The sequence below is a fragment of the Pyrgilauda ruficollis genome, unplaced genomic scaffold (genome assembly GCF_017590135.1).
Source record: "Pyrgilauda ruficollis isolate IOZ18807 unplaced genomic scaffold, ASM1759013v1 scaffold95, whole genome shotgun sequence".
Taxonomy (NCBI): Eukaryota; Metazoa; Chordata; class Aves; order Passeriformes; family Passeridae; genus Pyrgilauda; species Pyrgilauda ruficollis.
Genome location: NW_024531599.1, coordinates 72,255 through 94,126, shown reverse-complemented (window position 1 = coordinate 94,126; position 21,872 = coordinate 72,255). Strand labels below are relative to the sequence as shown.

Genomic DNA, 21,872 nt, shown 5'->3' with positions numbered 1-21,872 from the left:
CGGGCTGTTCTCATGGGTGCCTCCCACCCTGCACCCCTAGAATCCCTCACTGTCACCCCGGGCGTGCCGCGATGGCGGTGGAGGGGAGGCGAGGCTATGTTTGCTTTGCCTTCTTGTAGGTCCTACCATAAATAAAGGGTGCGGACTGCGCGAAGCGGGGGGAGGGTGACACCCTCGAAGGGGTCAAAGGTGGTCGGGGTGCGGTGGGGGGGAGGGCCGAAGGGGCCCTCGCTCCCGCCCCAGCCGGTTTCGCTGGGCACCTCTCCCAGTTTTCCTTTCATTTCCATCTGAGCTGTCGGCAGATCCTGGGGTGGGGCGACCGCCGGCCTCGGAAAAGGAGGTCCCCAGCACCCCAAGACTCCCAAACTCTTGGAGAGGGAGTGAAAGGGGGGCAGTGGGACGGGGGGGAGGGAGTTCACACCGCTTTTCCAGCGCCGTCGCCTGGCCATGCCTCAGTTTCCCCAGACCTCTCCACGTCGCACTGGGCGGCCAGAGGCAGGACGGAGGCCCCGGGGGTCCCGGCGGGGTGGGAGAATCCCTTACCTGAGCCCGCCGCCGCTGCCGGCTCTGCTGCGCCGGGGCACGGACGGGTCCGGGCTTGAGCGGAGGGAGGAGCAGGGTGAGCAACATCTGCCCCAGTCCCCGCCCCGCTGGACAGCCCTCCAGCGGCTGCACCGCACGGCGCTGCACGGCATGGAATGGCCTGGTACAGTGCAGATGTGTCACAGCATGGCCTGGCACATCACAGCACCGGGTGCTGCAGTTCGGTGTGGTGTGGCACCGCAGCCCAACACAGCCTAGCACGGGGCTGGCTGAAGGCTCCATCCCTAGTGCCATGTAGGCATAGGCCAAGCACAAGAACCACTGTCCCCGTCCTGGCCCTGGCCGTGCACAGCAGGACAGTGCCAGGATGGTGCCACCAATGTCCCAGGATGGTGCCAAGGCTCTCCCAGGCCGTACGACGATGATGCTGCAGCAACTGTGGCCCCTCTGAGCTGGATTGGAGTGAGTTGGGCACATCCTGCATTGCTACCCCTGGCAGGGTGGGATCCTCCTGGGATGGGGCTAGACAGGATGGGGTGAGAAGGCAGGGAATAGGCAGGGAGCAGGCAGGGAGATGCAGGGGGTAGGCAAGATGCAGTCAGGAGAAAACACCAGGAGAAGACAGAGAAGAAAGGAGAAGGAGTCTGAAGGAGTAAGGAAGGCTCTGTGCCACCAGGGGATGGCTGAAGGCCTTGGATGGACACCAGCTGCAGTTGGGCTAGTGGCACCACAGGTAAAATGAGCCAGTGGCCACCATGATCACCCTCCAACCCCACGATGCACCATTAGCCCAAGACAATGCCACCCCTTCCCCATCTCTGTTTTTCCATCAAGAAAAACAGATAAAAGACTTTATTTTGTTGTTTTCTGGTTCATGGAGTCAGAGCAGTACAGGTCTGAGGGAGAGTGTTGCCTGCATCCCCCATATCACCCCTGGCACTGCCCTGGTGTTACCACCTCCTTCCATCCTGGTTGTCATCGACATGACAACCAAGGCTCCAGTACTCACCCCCACCCACAAGCTCACTCAGAATGGCAGTGCCAGGTGCTGTTCCCAGTGCCAGGATGTGCTGGGGACAGGGGCAGCCCAGTGTGTGCCAGGGGGCTCAGGGAGCTCTGCTGGGCTGTCTTTGGCTTACATGTGCCAGGCACCTGCCTCTGCCAGCTTCATCTTCTGCAGGCTGTCCCGTACCTGCAGGAACTTGGGATGAGGGTCCAGCTCTGACCCAGCCACCTCTTGCTCATGCTGCAGGAGGGGCAGCCATGAGGCCTGGTTGGGATTCCCTCAGCCCTCCCCATGACCCGATTGTCTCCTGACACAGGTGTTCCCTCAGCTGTCACCATGACCTGGTCACTGATGGCCATCCCTTGACCCGTGGTCCACCCTGTCCAGCTTCCTTCGGCCACTCCTCAAGTTCCCTGAACATTACTCAGCTGAACTGCTCCAACAGCCCGATCAGCACTTGGCTGTCCCTAGGGAAGGAAGTGGATACATAGCTGGATGGATGGATGGATGGATGGATGGATGGATGGATGGATGGATGGATACATGGATATACGGAGGTTATACGGATGGGGGGATGGCTTCATGGGTACATGGATGGATGATGGATGGATTCATGCACATATGTATGGATACATGGGTGGATGAATGGATGGAAGACGGCGAGGTGAAGGCAGGAGAACTGGCCTGGATACAGGGATGGAGGCTGGGACAGACAGACAAGGACAAAGGGACATCACAGACGTCCTCAAGTCTGTGGTGGCGCTTCCTCAGCTGCTGCTCCAGGTCAGATGGGGGTCCCTGCAGCTCCTCCCACAGCTACCTCAGCCACCAGCATCTTCTGGAGCTTGGCCCTGTGCCAGGGTAGGATCCCCCTGTAATGATGGACAGGCTTCAACCAGCCACCACACCCGGACACCCAGCTGGAGACAGGCCCATTCCCATGCCCACCTGCTGTGGCTGAAGAGTAGCTCCTAGTGCAGGTCCTGGTGGCTACGAGACTCCTATATCAGGTTTGGCAAATTCTTAGACTGAATAATGCTCCTGTGGCCATCAGGGGCCAGGTCCAGGGAGAGAACATCACTCCTGTCACCATCTTGAGATGTAGGTGATCAGCAGGGGATGGGAGAACCAGGGGATGAGTCACCAGAAGCATGGAGTCACCAGGGTCATCGGGGATGGGGTCACCACAATGGATGGCCCAACCTGGGACAGAGTCACCAGGGAATGGGGAGGAGCCACATGCCAGTACAGGGTGAGATCCTGGACACCAGCCCCTGTGTCCGGCAGCCTCTGTGGTCTTGTGGTGACACAGCCTGGAGTCCTCACATGCTGCTCCCAGCACCCTCAGGGTCCCTGTTTGCAAGTGTCCCTGTCCCAGGCCACCCTGTGGTCTCAGGCCACCCCATATCTTCCCATCACTTCTTAGGGTTCTCATAATCCCTGGAGTATCCACCGCCCATCAGGTGCCCATCACCTCTCAGGGGCTTGCTGGGGGCTGGGATGAGCACTAGGGGCTGGAGGGTTATGGGGAGATTGCAAGTTGCTGGGAAATCCGGGGGTCACTGGGGTGTGGTTGCATTGGGGGGTTACTGGGAGGACTGGGATTACTGGGAGTACTGGTGGGTTACTGGGAGGATTGGAATGGGGACTGGGTGCACTGCGGGATACTGGGGATACTGCGGGGTCACTGGGGGACTGAGACGGGGACTGGTCACACATGTCTGAGCGCACAGACAGCTCCTGCACAGACCGGCAGTTATCCGCGCTCGGGTTTACTGGTGCTGCTGGGCGGGGACTGGGCCGGACTGGGCCGGACGGTGCTGCTGGGCGGGGACTGGGCCGGACTGGGCCGGACGGTGCTGCTGGGCGGGGACTGGGCCGGACTGGGCCATACTAGTGCTGCACACGCACCTCCCCTGATAGGCGCTCGATTGAGGCCGCCTGCTCCTCAGGATCCGCGTCGGGCGGTTCGGCGCTCGGCTGGCCGCGCCTGTCGCCCGCTTCCGCTGTCGCGTTGGCGCCGCGGGGCCCGGGGGCGCCATGACCAACGGTGGGAACGGGGCAACGAGGGGTCAAGGGGTACTGAGGAGGGCCTGGGGAGAACCGGGGGCCCGCATAACCAATGCTGGGAACGGGGGAACGAGGGGTTGTGGGCGGACGGGAGGGTCCTGGGGCGACCATGACTGGTGGTGGGAACTGGGGAATGGAGGGGCCGGGGAGTCCGGGCGGGTCGGGGGCCTCAAGGACCCTGTGGAGAGGGGGGTACGGGCGGTTTTGGGTGTTCCGAAGGCGGGGGGCCTGATGGGGCACCATAGGGAGAGCACTCAGGTACCGGCAGGCGGCGGGGGAGGTGGGGTTGATGTGGGGGAGGTACTGAGGAGCTTTTGGGAGGTGGCTGGGAGACTGTGTTCCTTTGGGAGCGGGGTACTGGCAGTTCTGAGTGCCGTCGGTGGGGTACTGGGTGGTCTGTGTCCCTTTTCGGAGGGATCCCGGGAAGTCTGCATCCCCTCACAGGGGCAGAGATGGGAGGTTGTTCACACGGAGTGTGGGGGTCTCCTTGGAGGGGGGTTGGGCAGGGTCCCGGAGTGCCCCCTGACCCCTCCCCGACCGACCTCCCCGCAGTTTACTCCCTGGACGGGCTCCTGGTGTTCGGGCTGCTGCTGGTTTGCACTTGTGCGTACCTGCGGAAGGTGCCCCGACTGCGCACCTGGCTCCTGTCCGAGCGCAGGGGGGTCTGGGGAGTCTGCCACAAGGGTGAGGGGCACTTGGGACACTGGGGTACAGCGCGAGGGTGCTGGGAACACTGGGATGGGGGCACTTGGAACACTGGGGTACCGGATGGGGATGCTGGGAACACTGGGATGGGGACACTTGGAACACTGGGGTACCGGATGGGGATGCTGGGAACACTGGGATGGGGACACTTGGAACACTGGGGTACCGGATAGGGATGCTGGGAACACTGGGATGGGGACACTTGGAACACTGGGGTACCGGATGGGGATGCTGGGAACACTGGGGTTGGGTCTAGGACAGAAGCATTGAGTCCAGGATGGGGACACGGAGATGTGGGATGGAGGTTTTGGGGTCTGGGATAGGAATACAGAGATTGGGAATGGGAACAGTGGAGTTTGGGATGGGAACATGGCGTCTGGGATGGGCTCACAGGGATTCAGGATGGATCTGGGATGGGGACATGGGGCCTCACCCTGTCCTGTCCCACCCGCAGCTGCTGTGATTGGGACCCGCCTGCACGTGGCTGTGTCCATGTCCTGTCTTCTCATGGCCTTCTACGTCCTTGTGGGAAAGTGACCACATGGGGACCTGCTGGTAACTTGAGAGAGACCTGGGACTGACTAGAGATCCTGTGACTGATTCCAAAGACCCCAGTATGGACCAGAGACCCTGGTGCTGACCCCAGTGTCCCAGTACCAACCAGAGACCCCATTGCTGACCCTGGAGACCCTGGTATTGATCCTGGAGACCCTGGTACTGACCCTGAACCACCCCTGCTCTTGGCAGCAACCCAGATCCTGCGTGTGGCAAGCCAGGGACCACCATGGCCCATCACCCTCCTTGAGCCCACCAAGGGCAACTGTAACGGGTAACGGGGCACCTTTAGACTGTTGGAAAAGGATTTCCTGTGAATTCTGTAGAGAAGTGGGTGAAGGGACCCCCAAGACTGGGGGACCAGCTCTGCTCTGTAAGCCCCTTCTTTTGATGCTGAGCAGTGTGCTAGTGAGATCATGGCAGGCTCTGGGGGCCAGACAGGGTCCCCCCTGATCCGTGGGATCTTCCTGTGCCCCTGCAGCATGGGGGGCCCTCAGGGGGGTCTCCTTCTGCAGTGGGGGCTTGGTGACCCCCCCGGGTTATAAATACTGGACCACCACCTGCAAATAAAGTGGGGGTTCCTCTGTGACAGTGCTGGCTTGGGGGTCCTGTGGGGCTGGGGGGGCTCCTGTGGGGCTGGTGCCCTCCTTGGGGGTCCTGTGGTGTGGGCTGAGGGTCCATTGGGTGTGTGTGAGGAGGTCCTTGGCGGCTGCCTCCCATGGGGTGGAGGGCTCCCATAGTTATGGGGTCCTGGGGTGGCGAGGATTTGTAAAGGCAGGAGGGGGGCTGTGGGGTGGGGAATTGCTGACTGGAGCCTCCCGGCCTGGTTCGCCCGGCTCTCTGGGGCCGGGAGCGATGCAGCCCCTCAGCGAGGGGCACGGAGGGCCGCGCACCCCCGCGCTGAGTGTGCCCGGCCGCGCCTGCGCGCTCGCCGCTGTGCCCCCGCGAGACGCGGTGCACGATGGTCCTCCGGCCGGCGGGGGGCGCGCCAGAGCGCCGCGCGGCCTTCCCGTCGTGCTCCGCGCGGCTACGCTGTATAAAGGGCCGGAACGGAACTTGCCGTGGCTGTGTGAGCGTGCGCGTGCGTGTGTGCGCTCGTGTGTGTGTGTGCGCTCGTGTGTGTGTGTGCGCGTGAGCCAGGGGTGTCCGTGTGTGTGTGTGTGTGTGTGAGGCGTCAGCCACCCTCTCCTCCCTACACGTTGATCTTATTCGATCGGCCGGGCCCCGCCGGGCCGAGGTGAGAAGAAAGCACCGCGAAGCCCTCGGGCGCTGTGCGGCTGGGCCGGGGGGGATGAGTCGATCAGATAGGCGAGGCCACGGCCGCTGAGCGCCCTGCGATTCTGACCCGCGCCCACGTCTGCAGCCCGGGGGCCGACAGTGACGGAAGACGAAACGGCCCAGCTTCATTCCGGCCATCTAGCGCCGGGCCACGTGTGGAGGCGGGAAGTGGGCCCTGCAGCAGGCTCCGTACGCGCTTTGCAGGGGTCTGCGCTGGCCTTGCGGGGCCGTGCACGCTCCGTGCCATGCTGGGAGTGGTTCACCGGGCCCTGCAGCTGTGTTGGCACCGTGCCACGTGTGTGAGATGGGCGCGGACTCTGCTAGCCCCGCGGGGCACCGGGGACTCTCATTAGACCTACGAGCTTCATGCAACACGGCCTCTGTGTTTTATTGGGGATTCGCGGTGATGGTGATAGCCGTGGTGGTGACAAGAGGATGGCCACAAGGGGGCAACCATGGTGAGCACTGGGGGATGGCCATGGTGCTGACAAAGCTGTGATGGTAAGCAGGGGCCAGCCACTGTGGAAAAGTACAGTTGTGCTGGTAAGGAGAGGATGGCTACAGTGATAACAGGAGGACAGCTGTGGTGATAGCAAGAGGATGGCCGTGGTTGTGACAAGGGACAGTAAGGGTGGACGACCGAGGGGTACCTACAGTGGTGACTAGAGGATGGGCATGAGAGGACAGCCACAAAGGTGAAAAGGGGATGGCTGTGGTGGTGACAAGGCCATGGTGGTGATGAGGGGACAGCAGTGATTCTGGCATTACTGAGAGAAGCAACTGGGGTGGCTGCTGGTGGTGGCCCTGCTGTGGGGACACTGAGAGGAGGTCACCAGTTTAATGGTGCCTGGCAGGCTTCATCTGCCAAGGTGACACTGTGGATGCTGTGGAGCATGGCCACCCCATGCCACTGTCTCTAGCTGTGGCACAAGTAGGCATGGGGTTGTCCTCATGCTGCCATAGGGACAGGCATGATCCCTTCCAGTGGCCATGTCCCCCATGCCCGTGGTACTTGCTGGCATCCCTGTGCCACCACAGATGGACATGTGTCACTAGTGTCCCCCAACACACAGGGTACCCTGTGCCACCAGAGTTGGGACATCTGTATCACCTTAGCAGCTGTGTTCCTATGTGTCTCCTATGTCCCTCATGTTCAGATATCCCCTGGATCCTCTGTCCCTCTGTGTCCCCCACTCTCCCATATCCCCTGTATTCCCCTTGTCCTGTGTCCCTGTATCAGCTCTGTACCCAGTGTCCTTGATGTTCCTGTGTACCCCATTTTCCTGTATCCCCTGTACCCCTATGTCTGTCGTGTCCAGAATATGCAGCCGCATGTGTCCCCTGTCCTGTCCCCAGTGCAGTGGGGCTGGCCCGGCTCCATGAGGACATGGCCTGCGGGGCACACGAGTGGCACACAGTCTCTGATGTGGTGGAGGCGGCTCTGGGGTGCGGGGGGCTCATGACCCCCCCCCCCCCCCCCCGCGTGCCCGCCCCCCCCCCCCCCCCGGGGGGGGGGGGGGGGGGGGGCCCCCCCCCCCCCCCCCCCCCCCGTCGTGTCCCGGTCCTCCCCCAGCACCGGGGCGGTGGGAGGAGGGGCTGTGCCCGGGGGCGGGGATGCGGGGGCGATGCCCCGAGACGGTCCCGGTGCTGTTCCTGGAATAACATTCCCAAATGCATTCCCAGGGATAAGTTCCCGATACCGTTCCCGGGAACACGTTCCGGGGATTGCATTCCCAGTCCCGTTTCCGGGGATACACTCCCAAGAATGATGGGACTCCCGGTGGCGTTCTCATGGATAACGCTCCCAGTGCCGGTGCCCGGCGCCAATCTCAGGATACCATTCCCGGGTATAACCTTGGGCCTGCTGTTCCTGGCAGTTCCATTCCCGTGTCTCTATTTCCGATACCGATGCGCGGTGCCATTCCCATGAATAACATTCTCGATACCGATTCCCGGTGCCGTTCTCGTGGAGGCGGCGCCAGCTGCCGTTCCAGGGGATTCTCTTCGTGATCGACTGCCCGTTCTCGTTCCCTGGGGCGATACCCCGTGCCATTCCCACCGTTCCCGGTGCCCGTTCTCGGAGGCGATGCCCGGTGCCGTTCCCGGGGGCGGGGGCAGGTAGCGGCAGGTGCGCGGAGGCCGGGCCGTTGGCGGGGGCGGGGCAGCAGCGCCGGTGCTCGCACCGGCCGAGCTGCCGCCGTTGCCACCGCCGTTGCCGCCGCCATGGCCGGTACCGGAGCCCGGTGGATGCCGCTGGCGCTGTGTCTGGCTGTCACCGTGTCACCGGGACGCACCGGAGAGCAGCTACATGTCTGCAAGGAGGTACCGGCACCGGGAATGGCGGGGGGGGGGCGGTGGGTGGGCAACCGGTATCACACCGCCACAACCGCAACCACCCCCAAATTCCCCCCACACACCGATGAAACGGAGTCCCGGAGCACGGGAGGCCGCTCCCTGTGAGATGGAGGGGACAAGGAGGGAACAGGTAGGAGTCGGGTGTCCCGGTGGGGTGTCTTATAGCGGGGAGGGACTGGCCGGCTTCCTGGGGGCCCAGGGAGAGGTCTTTGCTCCCAGTGGCTCGGCCAGTGCCCGAGGGTCTCCTTGGGGACCCCAACTGCTGTCACCCCATTATTGTCCATAAGTCCCTACCCCTCGACACACTGGGGTCTCCCTGAGTGCTGCTGGGGGGGTGACAAGGAGCGGAGAGGGACAATCCCAATGGCCACGTGTCATTCCCAGCCCAGCACATGGTGTTCTGTGAAGAAAAACTGTCACTCACCAGGATCTGTCTGCCTTGGGGACTTGGGGACAGCGGGTGAGCCCCCAAATGCCCTCCCTGGGTTGTCCGTCTTGCCCCCCCCCCACCCCCAATTTTCCTCCCCCCTCTTCAGACTTGGCTGCTTTTAATCTGGGCCAGGATTTTTTTTTTTTTCCTCTGATCCAATTATTTTTGTCTGTGTTCCACAATCCAGAGCTGGAAACAATAGACTGGGGCTGGCACCTGCCCCAGGAACAATCAGTCCCCCAGAGGGGGTGTCCCCTGTCCTTTGCAAGGCACAGCCCTTCTCCCTTCCCTGGCCAGAGCAGAGTTACAGTGGCAGTTTGGGGTGCCCTCCACCCCCAGAGCCACTCGAGCTGAATTAGGTCAATTTATGTAGATTTAATAAAAACCTGGAAAAGTTTAGGAAGAGAGAAAAAATACCTTCTCCCCAAGGAAATCCCTCAGGACTGAGAGTAATGTTGTAGTTCAAGGCTGCTGAAAGTTGAGGTGACCCTCTGGGTACCCCCAAGCTGGTGGGGACCTTTCTCTTGTCCCCATCCCAGGACCAGAGGGGCTCCATGCTGTACATGGGCAGGGGGTGCTGCAGGCATTTCTCTGTCCTCACTTTTCCTTCTCCACCCCCCTTTTACCTCTCCAGTCCCTCTTTCCCCTTCATATCCCCCCATCCCCCTCTTTCCCTCCCCCCCCCCCATTGCTGTTTCCAGCTGATGGGAACATCAAAGCAGTTGTTTTCTCATCAACCTGCCACGCTCCAGCAGCCACTGGGAGCATGAAGCCACAGCACCGGCTCTGACACCTCAGAGCTGCTGCAGGGGGGGTGGGGAGCTCCCTCCCCTTGTACCCCAAACCCCAACAGCAGCACCAGATGTGGCCTTCACCCTGCCCACGCTGTCTGTCCCTGGCATCACCTCACCAGCCTTAAGCCAGTCTCAGCTTGGTGCAGCTGGCAGGATGGTGGGGGGGAGGGGGGGTGGTCATGGTGCCTCTGCCGTCCCCAGCGCTTCCTGGTTCCCCCTAGTCCCCCTTGCCCTCCCGCCCTATGCCCGAGGTGCTCCCAGGCCGTATCCGGGTTGTGCCACAGCTGTTCGGTGAGCAAAGTGTGTCACAGCCGCGCCAAGGCACACCAAGGGGCGTGACAGTGCCATGTGATCCCAGGAACATGGGGGGGGGGGCGCAGGGTTTCACCTCCACACCAGGGAGAAGTGCAGGGCTGTTGCTGCTCCAAGGTTCCTGGGCAACCCCAGCCGGATCATCCCCCCACCCACAGCACTCCCATTTCCCAGCATCCTCTCATACTGCCCCACCACCACCACCACAATACTCCCCCACTCTCAGCATCCCCCTGGACCCCAGCTCCCCTCAATCCAGAGCATCTCCCACCCAAATCACCCCCATTGTCCAGTATCCCCCCACACTGAACTCTCCCCCACCCAAGTATGCCCCCACTCTGAGCACCCTCCCAAGCCCCCCTCACCAGGCCCTGGGCACCACAGGACATTGCCACACCGTAACTCAAAACTATCCCTTGAAGGCACTGCCGGGCCAAGGGGCCAGCCCCTCTCAGGGAGCACAGGGTGTGGGAGCAGCCCGGGAGGTCTCAGGTGCAGCTCCCCTGCATGCTCCCTCTCTGTCTGCTGCAGTCCGAGTACCACTACGAGTACACAGCATGTGACAGCTCAGGATCACGCTGGAGGGTGGCTGTACCACACACGCCTGGACTCTGCACCGGCCTGCCTGACCCTGTTAGGGGCACTGAATGCTGTAAGGTTCCGACCAGGAATGGGATGGGGTCAGGCTGGGGGTGGGAATGGCAGGGATGGGAAATGAGGGCGACAGGAGGGAGAGAGTGGGGAGACAAGCATAGCCATTATCGGCTCCAGTACAGGCAACAGGAGGATGGAATGGGATCAGTGGGATGGGAATCCCCCGGGATGGGATGGTAGAAGAACTACAAGCACTGGGATGGGATGGAATAGGAATCAAACACACACCAACTCCCTGGGATGGGATGAGAGGGATGGGAACCAGAAACAGACAGGCATTGGGGTGGGATAAGACAGATGGGAATCACATGCACACACAGATAGGATGGGATGGTAATCACACATACAGTCATGGAATGGGATGAGAGGGATGGGAATCACACACACTGGGATGGAAATCCCCTCATCCCACACATGCACCAGGACAGGATGAGCAAGATGTGCGCTCACTCACCTGAATGGGATGAGAGAGATGGAAATCCCACACACATAATGGGATAGGATGGGATGGGAATCCCACACATGGACAGTAGGATGGGATAAGAGGGATGGAAATCACACACACATACATGAGGATGGGATGGGAATCACACACACAGTCACCAAATGGAATGAGAGCCATGGCAATCCCACCACACATACTTGGATGGAAATCTCCCCATCGCACACATGCACCAGGATAGGATGAGCAAGATGAGAATCCCCCTCACACAAACTCACTTACTAGGATGGGATGAGCAGGATGGGAATCCCAAACACATGCCCCCAAAGCCTGGGGGTGTCCCGGCTCCATGGCAGAGGGTTACATTCTGCCTGGATTGGGCAGAGCTGGGTGTTGGGTACCAAAACTCATGGCTGTGGGGGTTGCCCTTGTGGAATGGTAAGAATGGGGGATCCCAGTGCCTCCACCAGCTGGAGCACTTGGAAATGCAGAGCTGAGGGTGATGAGGCTGTAGCAGCGCCAGGAGGATTGGGGGTGACCCTCCATGCCCTGTGCCCCGTCTCCATTGGCAGCATTCTCCTGCAAGGCGGGTGAGTTCCTGGAGATGCAGACACAGACGTGCCGGCCCTGCGCTGCGGGCACCTACTCGCTGGGCACTGGTGTCCGCTTTGATGAGTGGGATGAGGTGCCCCATGGCTTCGCCAACGTGGCCACCAACCTGGAGGTGGATGACAGCTTTGGCGATGCGGCAGAGAACTGCACAACGTGAGTCACTGTGTCACTGGCTGTGACGCCAGCACATGAGCACCTGGCATGTCAAGACAGGGTGCGGGGCACAGCGAGCAGGATGGGTGTGACACCCCTGTGCATCCATAGTGCCCAGTTGCCCCGATGCCCTTCTGTCATCCTGCCCTGGGAGGTGACACCAGCAGGGCATTACAGGGGCACCCTGATCACAGCAAGGGAACACCCAGCAGCATCACCCCCTGCCAGAAGTGGCAGAACCCCAACCCCATGGGACGCCCACATCAATATTCCTCGGAGATGGAGCACCCATGGAGGTCCTCACAGCTCCTATGGGGGGTCTCTACAGCACTCATGGGGGATCTCCACACCCCTGTGCCACCAGCGAGAGCCTTTATTTACCACCATAGCCCTTTGATCCTCACTGGCAACCTCTGAGCTCTTTTGGTTGTGCTGGCAGCCACCAGACCCTCTTACTTGTACCACAGCCATCAAGGCCTCTCATTTCTACCAGCAGCTGCCAAGCTCTCCCAGTTGTTCCGCTGCCACGGAACTTCCCACCAGCTGGTTGTACCAGCAGCCACTGATACACAGCAAATACAGACAGCTACCACACCACTGAGCCCTCCCAGTTGTACCAGCTGCCACAAAACACCCCGGTTACACCAACAACCACCAAGCTATCCCATATGTATTGTCAGGTTCTGAACCCTCCTGATTATACCACCAAGAAACCCTCCCAGTTGTACCAACAACCACCAAACCCTCAGTTTTACTGGCACCACCACACTGCTCCATTGATGCCTCTGTCAGCCACTCCCTACTCCCAGTAGCGTGTTCCTCATCCAGTCACATTCCCAGAACAGGGGGACCCCACTCTGTTCTCCTTGCAGTCCACATGGCTGTCAGCAGGTCAGGGGATTCTCCCCAGGGATATGTGTCTAGCCACCACACCTTGCCATGTCCCTAAGACGTGCCCAAGCCCCTGTGCCCCTCATTTCCCCCCTGCTTCTTGGGGACCCTCCTGGCTGTCCCTACAAGCCCTGTCCTGCCTGCTGAGAGTGGTGACAGGATATATCACTTGCCCCAGGTCAACGTGGGTGCCGCTGGGGGATTACGTGGCCTCCAACACAGATGAGTGCACGGCCACCCTCATGTATGCTGTGAGCCTCAAGCAGTCGGGGACTGTCACCTTCGAGTACATCTACCCTGACAGCAGCATCGTCTTTGAATTCTTTGTGGGTGACGGGGGCACGGGTGGAGGGTGTGGGTCTCTGGGGACATGGAGGGGTCCATTGGGATATAAGAGAGGGTCCTAGATGGCATGAAGTGTCCCTAGGTACATGGGAGAAGTCCCTTGTGACCTGAGTGGGTCTGTGGGGACTCCTCAGGGGTCCCTGGGGACATGATATTTGTCCCTAGGGACATGGAAGTAGTCCCTGAGAACATGATGTGCGTCCCTGGGGACATGGCAGGATCTCTGGTGGATGTGACAGGGGTCTCTGAGGACATGGGGAAGGGGACCCTGGATATATGGGAAGGGTCCCTGGGGACATCATGGGGGTCCTTGCAGACATGGAGGGGTTCCCAGGGACATGAGAGTGGACCCTGGTGACGTGAGGGGAGCCCCATGGCATATGGCAGTGGTTCATGGAGGCATGAGGAGGGGTACCTAGGAATATGGAGGGTCCCTGGGAGCATGGGGGTGTGTCCCTGGGGACATGCGGAGTCCCTGTGAACACGGGGTCCCTGACACTCTCCCTGCAGGTGCAGAACGACCAGTGCCAGCCCACGGTGGAGGAGTCCCGCTGGATGCGGACTACAGAGAAGGGCTGGGAATTCCACAGCGTGAGTGTTCGGTGGGAGGTGACACCGTGGGGAGGTCCCTCGATGCTGCCCCAGCTATCCTTGTGCCTCCTGTGGGAAGAAGATGCTCCATAAGGCTGAGGAGGGGGCGGTGGGTGATGACAGATGGGGGTGCCACACACCTCCCTCCACTGGTGCCAACCCCCTCCACGGCAGCGGGATCCCCCACCCATGGTGCCAAACCCATCCCTGCAGTGGGGTTACCCAGTCCCGTGGGATCCTTCTCCCAGGTGGAGCTGAGCCGTGGGAACAACGTGCTGTACTGGCGGACCACCGCCTTCTCCGTCTGGTCCAAGGTGCCTAAACCGGTGCTGGTGAGGAACATCGGCATTACAGGTGGGTAAGGGCAGGAGGGAGGGTCTCGGGGTCGCGCACCCGCCTCCCCGCTACCTGAGCCTCCTCCCTCTCCCAGGGGTGGCCTTCACTTCCGAGTGCTTCCCCTGCAAGCCCGGCACCTTTGCCCCCGCTGCCGGCTCAACCGCCTGCCAGCCCTGTCCCGCCGACACCTTCTCTGGCAAAGGGGCCACCGCCTGCCAGCCCTGCGACCCTGACACCTACTCCGGTGAGAGGGGACACCCGGGGCTCTCCCCTCCCATATACTGTCCCTCTAGTATATGACCCTGGGAAGGGAAGGGGTGATGTAGGGAGCAGGGGTGACCTGACATCCCCTGGTGGCGACAGTGTTGGTGCCCCTCACAAACCTGACACCTATGCTAGTGAGGGGCGACACCCTTAGGGGTTCCTTTGTCCCTGCAATCTGTGCTGCAGGAGTGGCCCTGGGGGAGGGAGAGACGATGTGGGGAGTAGGGAGCACCCACTACCCCTTGGTTGGGAGGGAAGACAAGGACACCCTGTGTGGTGGGAACAGCACTGGGGTCTCCAAGCTGTGCTGGCTCACCCACCGTGTCTCCCCTTGGCAGAGCCCGGCTCGGGGTCCTGCAAGCCACGTCCACCCTGCACGGACAAGGATTTCTTCTACACCCACACGGCCTGCGACGCTGGTGGAGAGGTAATGTGGGGGCACCCCACGGTGGTCCCCCTGTCCCCCGGTGTTCCCCCCGGCTCACCTGCTCCCCCGACAGACCCAGCTGATGTACAAGTGGGCAGAGCCCAAGATCTGCAGTGAGGAGCTGCCGCAGGCGGCCCGGCTGCCATCCTCAGGGGTCAAGACTCGATGCCCCCCCTGCAACCCTGGCTTCGCCAAAGGCAATGGCAGCACCTGCCAGCCCTGTCCCTATGGCTTCTATTCCAATGGCTCCGGTAAGGCGGCCCTGTCATTGTCCCCAAAGTGTGACTGGGCAGCCTGAGCTGCCAGGGGAAGGTGGGTGCCACTCCAGTGCTGGGTTGTCCCCTCCTGTTCCCATGGCTCCAATAAGGACACCTCCACCACTGTCCCCAAGGAGTAACTGGGGTCTCTGGGGCTACCAGGGGGAGATGAGTGCCACCTCAGTGCAGGGTTGTCCCATCCTGTTCCCATCATTGTTCCTAAGTGGTGACCAAAGCACCCAAAGCTGATAGAGAGAAAGGTGGTACCACCCTGGTGCAGGGCTGTCCCTATGTATCCAGTAAGAACATCCCAGTTATTGTCTCTAGAAAGTAACTGGGATCCCTGGAGCTGCCAAGGGAAGGTGGGTACCAACTCAGTACAGAGCTGTCCTCTCCTGTCTCCATCATTGTCCCCAAGAGGTGGTTACCAATGCTGCAGGGAGGGGAATGTGGTACCACCCTAGTGCAGGGCTGTCCCATCTTGTCCCCATCACCGGCCTCAAGGGGTAAGCAGGGCACTCCAAGCTGACAGAGGGGGAGGTGGGTGCCACCCCTGTGCAGGGCTGTTGCCTCCTCTCCCCAGCCTGCCTCAGATGCCCAGAGGGCACTGAGCCGGCTCTGGGCTTGGAGTACAAGTGGTGGAACGTGCTGCCCCCCAACATGGAGACCACCGTGCTCAGCGGCATCAACTTCGAGTACAAGGGCATTGCAGGTAGTGGCAAGAGGGCTGTCCCTTCCCTGTCCCTTGCTGGGGCACTGCCAGGGACCTGTCTGAGTGTCATTGCATCCCTGCAGGCTGGGAGGTAGCTGGGGACTACATTTACACGGCAGCTGGAGCCTCTGACAGCGACTTCATGATCCTCACACTGGTGGTCCCTGGCTTCAGGTGAGGTGGGGGCCACCACCAGGGAGCAGGGGGGACACGGCCATGGAGCAGAGCTAGCAGTGTCCCCATGCTGTCCCCAGCCCTCCAAGCCCAGTGCTGGAGGACACAGAGAGCAGGGAGGTGGCCAGGATCACCTTTGTTTTTGAGACGGTGTGCAGTGTTGGCTGTGAGCTCTACTTTATGGTGGTGAGTGGGGAGACACAGCAGTTTGGGGGGGCACAGTGAATTTGGGTGGTGCCACCTCCCTTGTCCCCACAGGGTGTCAACTCACGCACCAACACTCCAGTGGAGACATGGACAGGTTCCACAGGGAAACAATCCTACACCTACCTGGTGGAGAAGAACGCGACCATGAGCTTCACCTGGGCCTTCCAGCGCACCCCCTACCACGAGGCGGTGAGGGACAGGGGGCTCTGCTTTGAGAGGGCTGGAGGGCCCAACTTTGGGGGGTCTGGTGGGGGGCGGGGGGCAGATGGTGATGATGCTCTCGGTGCCAGGGCCGGCGGTTCACCAGTGATGTGGCCAAGCTGTACAGCATCAACGTCACCAATGTGCAGGGGGGGGTGGCCTCCTTCTGCCGCCGCTGTGCCCCCCAGCCCACTGGGTCCTGTGCCCCATGTTCCCCTGGCAGTGCTGTGGACCCCAACTCAGGCACCTGCCAGCCCTGCCCACCTGGCACCTACCTGCGGGGCCACCCCTCCGACGGAACACCCACCTGCCGCCCCTGTGGCCCTGGCACACGCAGCAACCAGGTGACTGGGGATGGCGGGGGGTCCAAGTGTTCCTAAGTGTCCCCATGGGTGATGCCAATGGGCCCCAGAGGAGTGACGCCAGCCTCCCCCACACCCAGGATGTCCCAGATGGTGGCACTGGCAAGCACCAGGAGGGTGACACTGTCACGGGTGGGTGACACAAGCCTCCCCCAGTCATCCTGGGTGTGTGACACTATGTCCCCACGGAGGTGACACCAGCCCCTTACAGCCATTCTGAGTGGGTGACAGGATGGGTGACAGTGTCTGACCCCAGGTGGGTGATGCCTGCCCTCCTTGGCCATCTCCAGGGAGGTGACACGAGCCCTGTGGCAGTCCTGGGTGGGTTACAAGGTGGGTGACAATGTCTAATCCTGGGTGGGTAATGCCAGTCCCCCAGCTGTCCCCAGAGAGATGACACCAGCCCCTCCCAGCCATCCCAGATGGGTGACAGTATCTGACACTGGTGGGTGGCAGTGCGTGACCCTGGTGGGTGCCACCATGGCCTTGCGGTCTCTGAGGGGTGGTGCCAGCTCTCCAGAGTCCCCACAGGGGTGTCCCCAGTTGGTGGCATGGCCATCCCTGAGCTCCCTGTCCCTGTTCCCAGCTGCGATCGCTATGCTACAACAACTGCAGCCTGGCACTGGCACTGCCAGGCCGGATGCTGCACTTCGAGTTCCCATCGCTGGGCCAAGGTGCTGGGGTGGGCACTGGGCCCAGCTTCACCCCCAAAGGGCTGCGCTACAGCCATCACTTCCGCCTTAGCCTCTGTGGGCACCAGGTGAGACTCGTGTGGGCAAACACATGTGCACACATGGCAACACAGCCGGGGGATGGGCGCAGGCACACAAGTGCAAACACGGGCACGTGAGTGGGCACTCAGGAGAGTAGGCACATGTGGGCAGGAGGCCATGTAAACATGCATGCAGACATGGGAACACACATGGAAAAGCACACAAGGACACTCACAGGAGGGCACAGGAACATGCATGAATGTATGGGAACACACCTGGGCTCATGGGTGGGTGGTCATAGATACACAAGTGCAAACACAAGCACATGTTGGGGTGTGTGTGCACTCACAGGCACATGAGTACAAACACAGGTGGGCATGCAAGTGGGTGGACACAAGCACGAGTGCAAACATGGGCACAGTGGGGGGATACTCAGGAGGGTGGACACAGGAACACAGGTGGGCACACTTGGGGCACACACGGGCACAAGGGCTCAGGAATACACATGCACACATGAGCATCCAGATGGGCGAACACAGGCACACACCTGGGCACACAGATTGGAGGGGCATGCAGGTGGGCAGACACAGACAGACGTGCATATGTGCTTGTAGTCATGCAAACACAAGGACACGTATGCAAACAAACATTCCCACACGCAGGTGTGCAAATACAGGTGTACATGCTGTCACACCTGCACACACACACGCACCCACTGGTGCAGTCATGTGTGCACAGTCACACAAACACATCTGCACAGCTGTGCAGACACGTGAACACTCGTGTAAACACATATGGACACTTGTGCAGCCACACCTGCATACCTATGGCCCTGCACACGCAAATGCCAGTCCCTTGTACACATAGTCTCACTCCACACACGTGTATCATGTATGTCCCCACAGGGCAGGAAGATGGCCTCATGTGCTGACAATGTGACGGCAGGTCGGGGGGGCCCTGCCCGTGTGGTCACCTCTTATGTGTGCCAGGCCATTCTGGTGCCCCCTGACATCACTGGTGCCCGTGCAGCTGTGTCTTCGCAGCCTGTCAGCCTGGGTGACCACTTGCTGGGTGAGCAGGGAGGGAGGGGGGGCACCCTGGGGAACTGGGAGGTCATTGAGACACATGGGTGGGACAGACACTAGAACATCTTGGTGGCACTGGCACACCAACTCTGAGACTCCTTAGGGGGACTGGGACACCCTCGTGGCACTGAGAGTGGGACACCTTGTTGAAACTAGGACACCCTGGCAGGGACCAGGACATCCCAGTAGCACTGGGACACATGGGTGGGACAGGGAATAGCCTACTCCAGTGGCACTGGGATGCCCCAGTGGGACTCAGACACCCTGGTGGGACTGGGACACCCCAGTGGCATTGGGAGTGGGATACCCTGGTGGGATTGGGACACTCTGCTGGGACTGGGACACTGGCACTAGGACATTTCAGCAGCACTGGGATACCTTGGTGGTACAGGGACACCCCAATGGGATTGAAATACACCCTGGTGGGACTGGCACACTACGGGGGCATCTTGTTTGGGAGTGGGACATTGTCACTGGTATATGTCACTGACACCCCAGTGGGACTGGGACACCATGGTGTGATTTGAGACACCCTGCTGGGACTGGGACTCCTCAGTGGGACTGGGACACTGACACTAGGATGTCCTGTTGGGACTGGGGTATCCTGGCAGCACTGGGACACCCTAGTAGGACTGGGACACTCTGGTGGCACTAAGACACTGGGACTGGAACACCCTCCAGTGGGACTGGAGACACCCCTCTCTCCCTGCAGGTGTCACCACCAGCTCCGTGCTGGACAGCATCGTGTCTCCCCCAGAGCTCTTCCCCCCCAGCCATCCTGACCTGCCTGACATCATCTTCTTCTTCAGGTGCAGGCAGGTGACAGGGGGTTGACACCCACACTGTCCCCCCCTGTCCTTCTGACCCCCCCATGTCCCCTGGCAGGTCCAACGACATGACACAGCCCTGCAGTGGTGGCCGGGCCACCACCATCCGCCTACGCTGTGACCCCCTGCGCATCGGCACTGGCACCCTGGCTGTCCCCAGGTGGGGAGGGGACACAGGGGACCCCGAGGAGGGTTTTGGGTGACCCAAGCATCTCCCGCTGTCAGAGTTGGGTGCATCCCTGGGGTGTTTAGCTTTGGAGACACCATAGTCACAGTGTCAGTGTCCCTCATTCTGAGGCGTCACCCTGGCTGTTCCCAGGTGGAGGGGGTGGGACACTGGGGACACCAAGGAGGGGCTTAAGGGACTCCCAGAGTGACCCAAACATCTCCTGCTGTCATGGGTGGGCATGTCCCTGAGGTACTTTGCTTTGGGGACCACATTGACGTGGTGTCAGAGTCCCTCACCCTGAGGTGTCACCCTGGCTGTGTCACCGTGTCCCACATGTACTCAGGTTGGCAGTGAAACAAAGGAGACCCCGAGGGAGGTTTGGGGACCTCAAAGATACCCTGCTGTCATGGTTAGATACTTCTTTGGGGTGCTTCACTTTGGGGATACCACTGTCATGCTGTCCCGACCCTGGGGTGTCACCTTAGCTGTAATCCCCACTTTGGAGCGTCACCATCACCTGAGCACCGCCTTTTTGTCCCTCCGAAGCAAATGCCCCGAGGGCACCTGCGACGGCTGCACCTTCCATTTCCTGTGGGTGACGGCCGAGGGATGTCCCCGCTGCTCCAGCTCCCACCACCGCCCCATCGTCGGCGCCTGTATCGGTGGCGTTCAGGTACCGCCCCGTGCCCCGGGCTGGGCTGCGGCTCCTACGGCCCCTGAACCCCCTTTCCCCCCATCAGAAAACCACCTACGTGTGGCGGGAGCCCCGGCTGTGCCACGGCGGGGACGCCCTGCCGCCGCAGGTGATCCAGGCGTGCCGGAGCGTGGATTTTTGGCTAAAAGTGGGAATTTCCACTGGGACGTGCGTGGCCATCTTGCTGGCTGCGCTCGCCGCTTATTTCTGGAAAAAGACTCAAAAGTGAGCATTTGGCGGGATTTGGGGACACGGGGGCTAGCACTGTCACGGGGCGGGTGATGGCACCGCCTGCATTCCCAGGTTGGAATACAAATATTCCAAGCTGGTGATGGACGCGGCGGCCCGGGAGACCGACGCGACGTCGCCCGACAGCTGCGCCATCATGGAGGGGGAGGACGCGGAGGACGAGCTGCTCTTTGCCACCGAAATGTCACTTTTTGGAAAACTTAAAGCCCTGACGGCCAAGGTGAGGGGTGGGGTGGGGGGATGGAAACAACCCTGGAGTAGCCACCGGACAAGCGATGGTGAGGGTGGGATTTGAGGATGGTCCGTGCCTCAATTCCCCACCCCGGAGAGGCTCCGTGTCTCAGTTTCCCCACTCCAAGGGGGCTCTGTGCCTCAGTTCCCCACCCCGGGAGCTCCGGGCCTCAGTTTCCTCACCCCACAGCGGATGCCGGATGGATTCGACTCAGTCCCGCTCAAGACCTCATCCAGCAGCACCGATCGGGAGCTGTAAGAGGACGGGGGGCACCCTCGCATCCCCCAGCCCTCCCGGGAGCTGTGACGGGCCAGAGGGGCACCCACGGACACCCCAGCCCCGGGCAGCTGTGAAGGGAAGGGGGGGTACCCACGGCCCATCCCCCCACGCCCCCCAACGTGGCCCCAATCGTGGCCTTAGGGACCCGCTTCGGACCGGAGCCTCATTACGGCTTTTGTACGTGTGTCCTCACCGTGTCCTCCCCATCCCAAGCACCCAAAAATGCCAAATACAGGAGTGGGGTTTGTATAAGGGCTCCGTGTGTGTGGGACACGCATAGGGGGTGCGGGGAGTTGAGCGTGGGCACCAGAAATGGGTGGGAGGAGGGTGCGGGGGTGTGCGCAGGGTGCCACACGTGTGAGCGGTGCTTAGGAGTGGGGTGGGGGAGCAGCGGAACTTTGACTCCCATCTGCACGCCCCCTAATGGGGGAAGTGGTAGAGGGTCCCCCAGATGGGTGGAGGCACAAGAACCCCGCCGGGACCCCCAAGGAGGGGACAGTGGGGTGACATGTGGTGCCAGAGACAGCCACAGTTGTGCCATGGGGTGCTGTAGAGGGGCGTGGGGCGGCTCTTGGGAGCCCTATGAACAACTGGGGTGCGAGGTGTCCTCGGGTAGGAGATCCACAGAGCCCAGCAGTATCCCTGGGATGTGGCTGAGGAACCCCAGCAATCCTCGGGGTGCGAGGGCAGAACCACGGAGACCTCTCTGGCAGGGGGGCTCAAGGACGCTCGGGCCCCTCCAGACCCCACCGTATCATCCCCAAACCCTCTCATAACTTCCCGACACCCCCGTCCTCCTGCCCTGCCTGGGCCTCCAGACCCGCTGGCACCTCCCTTGGTGGGGGTCAGGGGTGCTCGGGCCGCTCGGCCCTCAGACCCTCCGGGCCCCGTCCTGCTGCGCCGCCTCCGGGCCACCAAGGGGCGCTGCTGCGCCGCGCCCCCATCGCC

At 61.3% G+C, this 21,872-nt stretch overlaps 2 protein-coding genes and 1 non-coding gene across 4 annotated transcripts; all 3 read left to right on the top strand.

The window, feature by feature from the left end:
- The first annotated feature begins 3,456 nt into the window (after positions 1-3,456).
- Positions 3,457-5,468, top strand: TMEM167B (transmembrane protein 167B). Its single transcript, XM_041489590.1, has 3 exons — positions 3,457-3,599; positions 4,172-4,303; positions 4,779-5,468. The coding sequence occupies exons 1-3, from the start codon at positions 3,590-3,592 to the stop codon at positions 4,859-4,861; spliced, it is 225 nt and encodes a 74-aa protein (XP_041345524.1). The 5' UTR covers positions 3,457-3,589; the 3' UTR covers positions 4,862-5,468.
- Positions 5,469-5,996: 528 nt separating this feature from the next.
- On the top strand, positions 5,997-6,228 carry LOC121365467. The gene has a single exon (XR_005957019.1).
- Positions 6,229-6,496: 268 nt separating this feature from the next.
- Positions 6,497-21,762, top strand: ELAPOR1 (endosome-lysosome associated apoptosis and autophagy regulator 1). Of its 2 annotated transcripts, none has more exons than XM_041489587.1 (23): positions 6,497-6,615; positions 8,130-8,479; positions 10,580-10,700; positions 11,717-11,909; positions 12,979-13,126; positions 13,656-13,736; positions 13,985-14,090; positions 14,167-14,316; positions 14,675-14,763; positions 14,837-15,014; positions 15,604-15,732; positions 15,816-15,906; positions 15,987-16,092; positions 16,165-16,302; positions 16,404-16,658; positions 17,263-17,436; positions 18,295-18,460; positions 19,187-19,283; positions 19,360-19,461; positions 20,017-20,143; positions 20,211-20,389; positions 20,468-20,633; positions 20,835-21,762. In XM_041489587.1, the coding sequence occupies exons 2-23, from the start codon at positions 8,381-8,383 to the stop codon at positions 20,901-20,903; spliced, it is 2,964 nt and encodes a 987-aa protein (XP_041345521.1). In that variant the 5' UTR covers positions 6,497-6,615; positions 8,130-8,380; the 3' UTR covers positions 20,904-21,762. The 2 variants fall into 2 exon arrangements, with proteins under 2 accessions (XP_041345521.1, XP_041345522.1); XM_041489588.1 differs by lacking the exon at positions 6,497-6,615 and adding an exon at positions 8,897-8,972 and having other exon boundaries at positions 8,360-8,479.
- The last annotated feature ends 110 nt before the right edge of the window (positions 21,763-21,872 follow it).

Excerpts from the sequence above, each read along its gene's own strand:
- TMEM167B (XM_041489590.1), top strand. Across the intron at positions 4,304-4,778 it reads CTGGGGAGTCTGCCACAAGG|CTGCTGTGATTGGGACCCGC; the intron begins GTGAGGGGCACT and ends TCCCACCCGCAG.
- ELAPOR1 (XM_041489587.1), top strand. The coding sequence starts at position 8,381 with ATGGCCGGTACCGGAGCCCGGTGGATGCCGCTGGCGCTGTGTCTGGCT. Across the intron at positions 8,480-10,579 it reads AGCTACATGTCTGCAAGGAG|TCCGAGTACCACTACGAGTA; the intron begins GTACCGGCACCG and ends TGTCTGCTGCAG. Across the intron at positions 15,733-15,815 it reads CGAGTACAAGGGCATTGCAG|GCTGGGAGGTAGCTGGGGAC; the intron begins GTAGTGGCAAGA and ends GCATCCCTGCAG.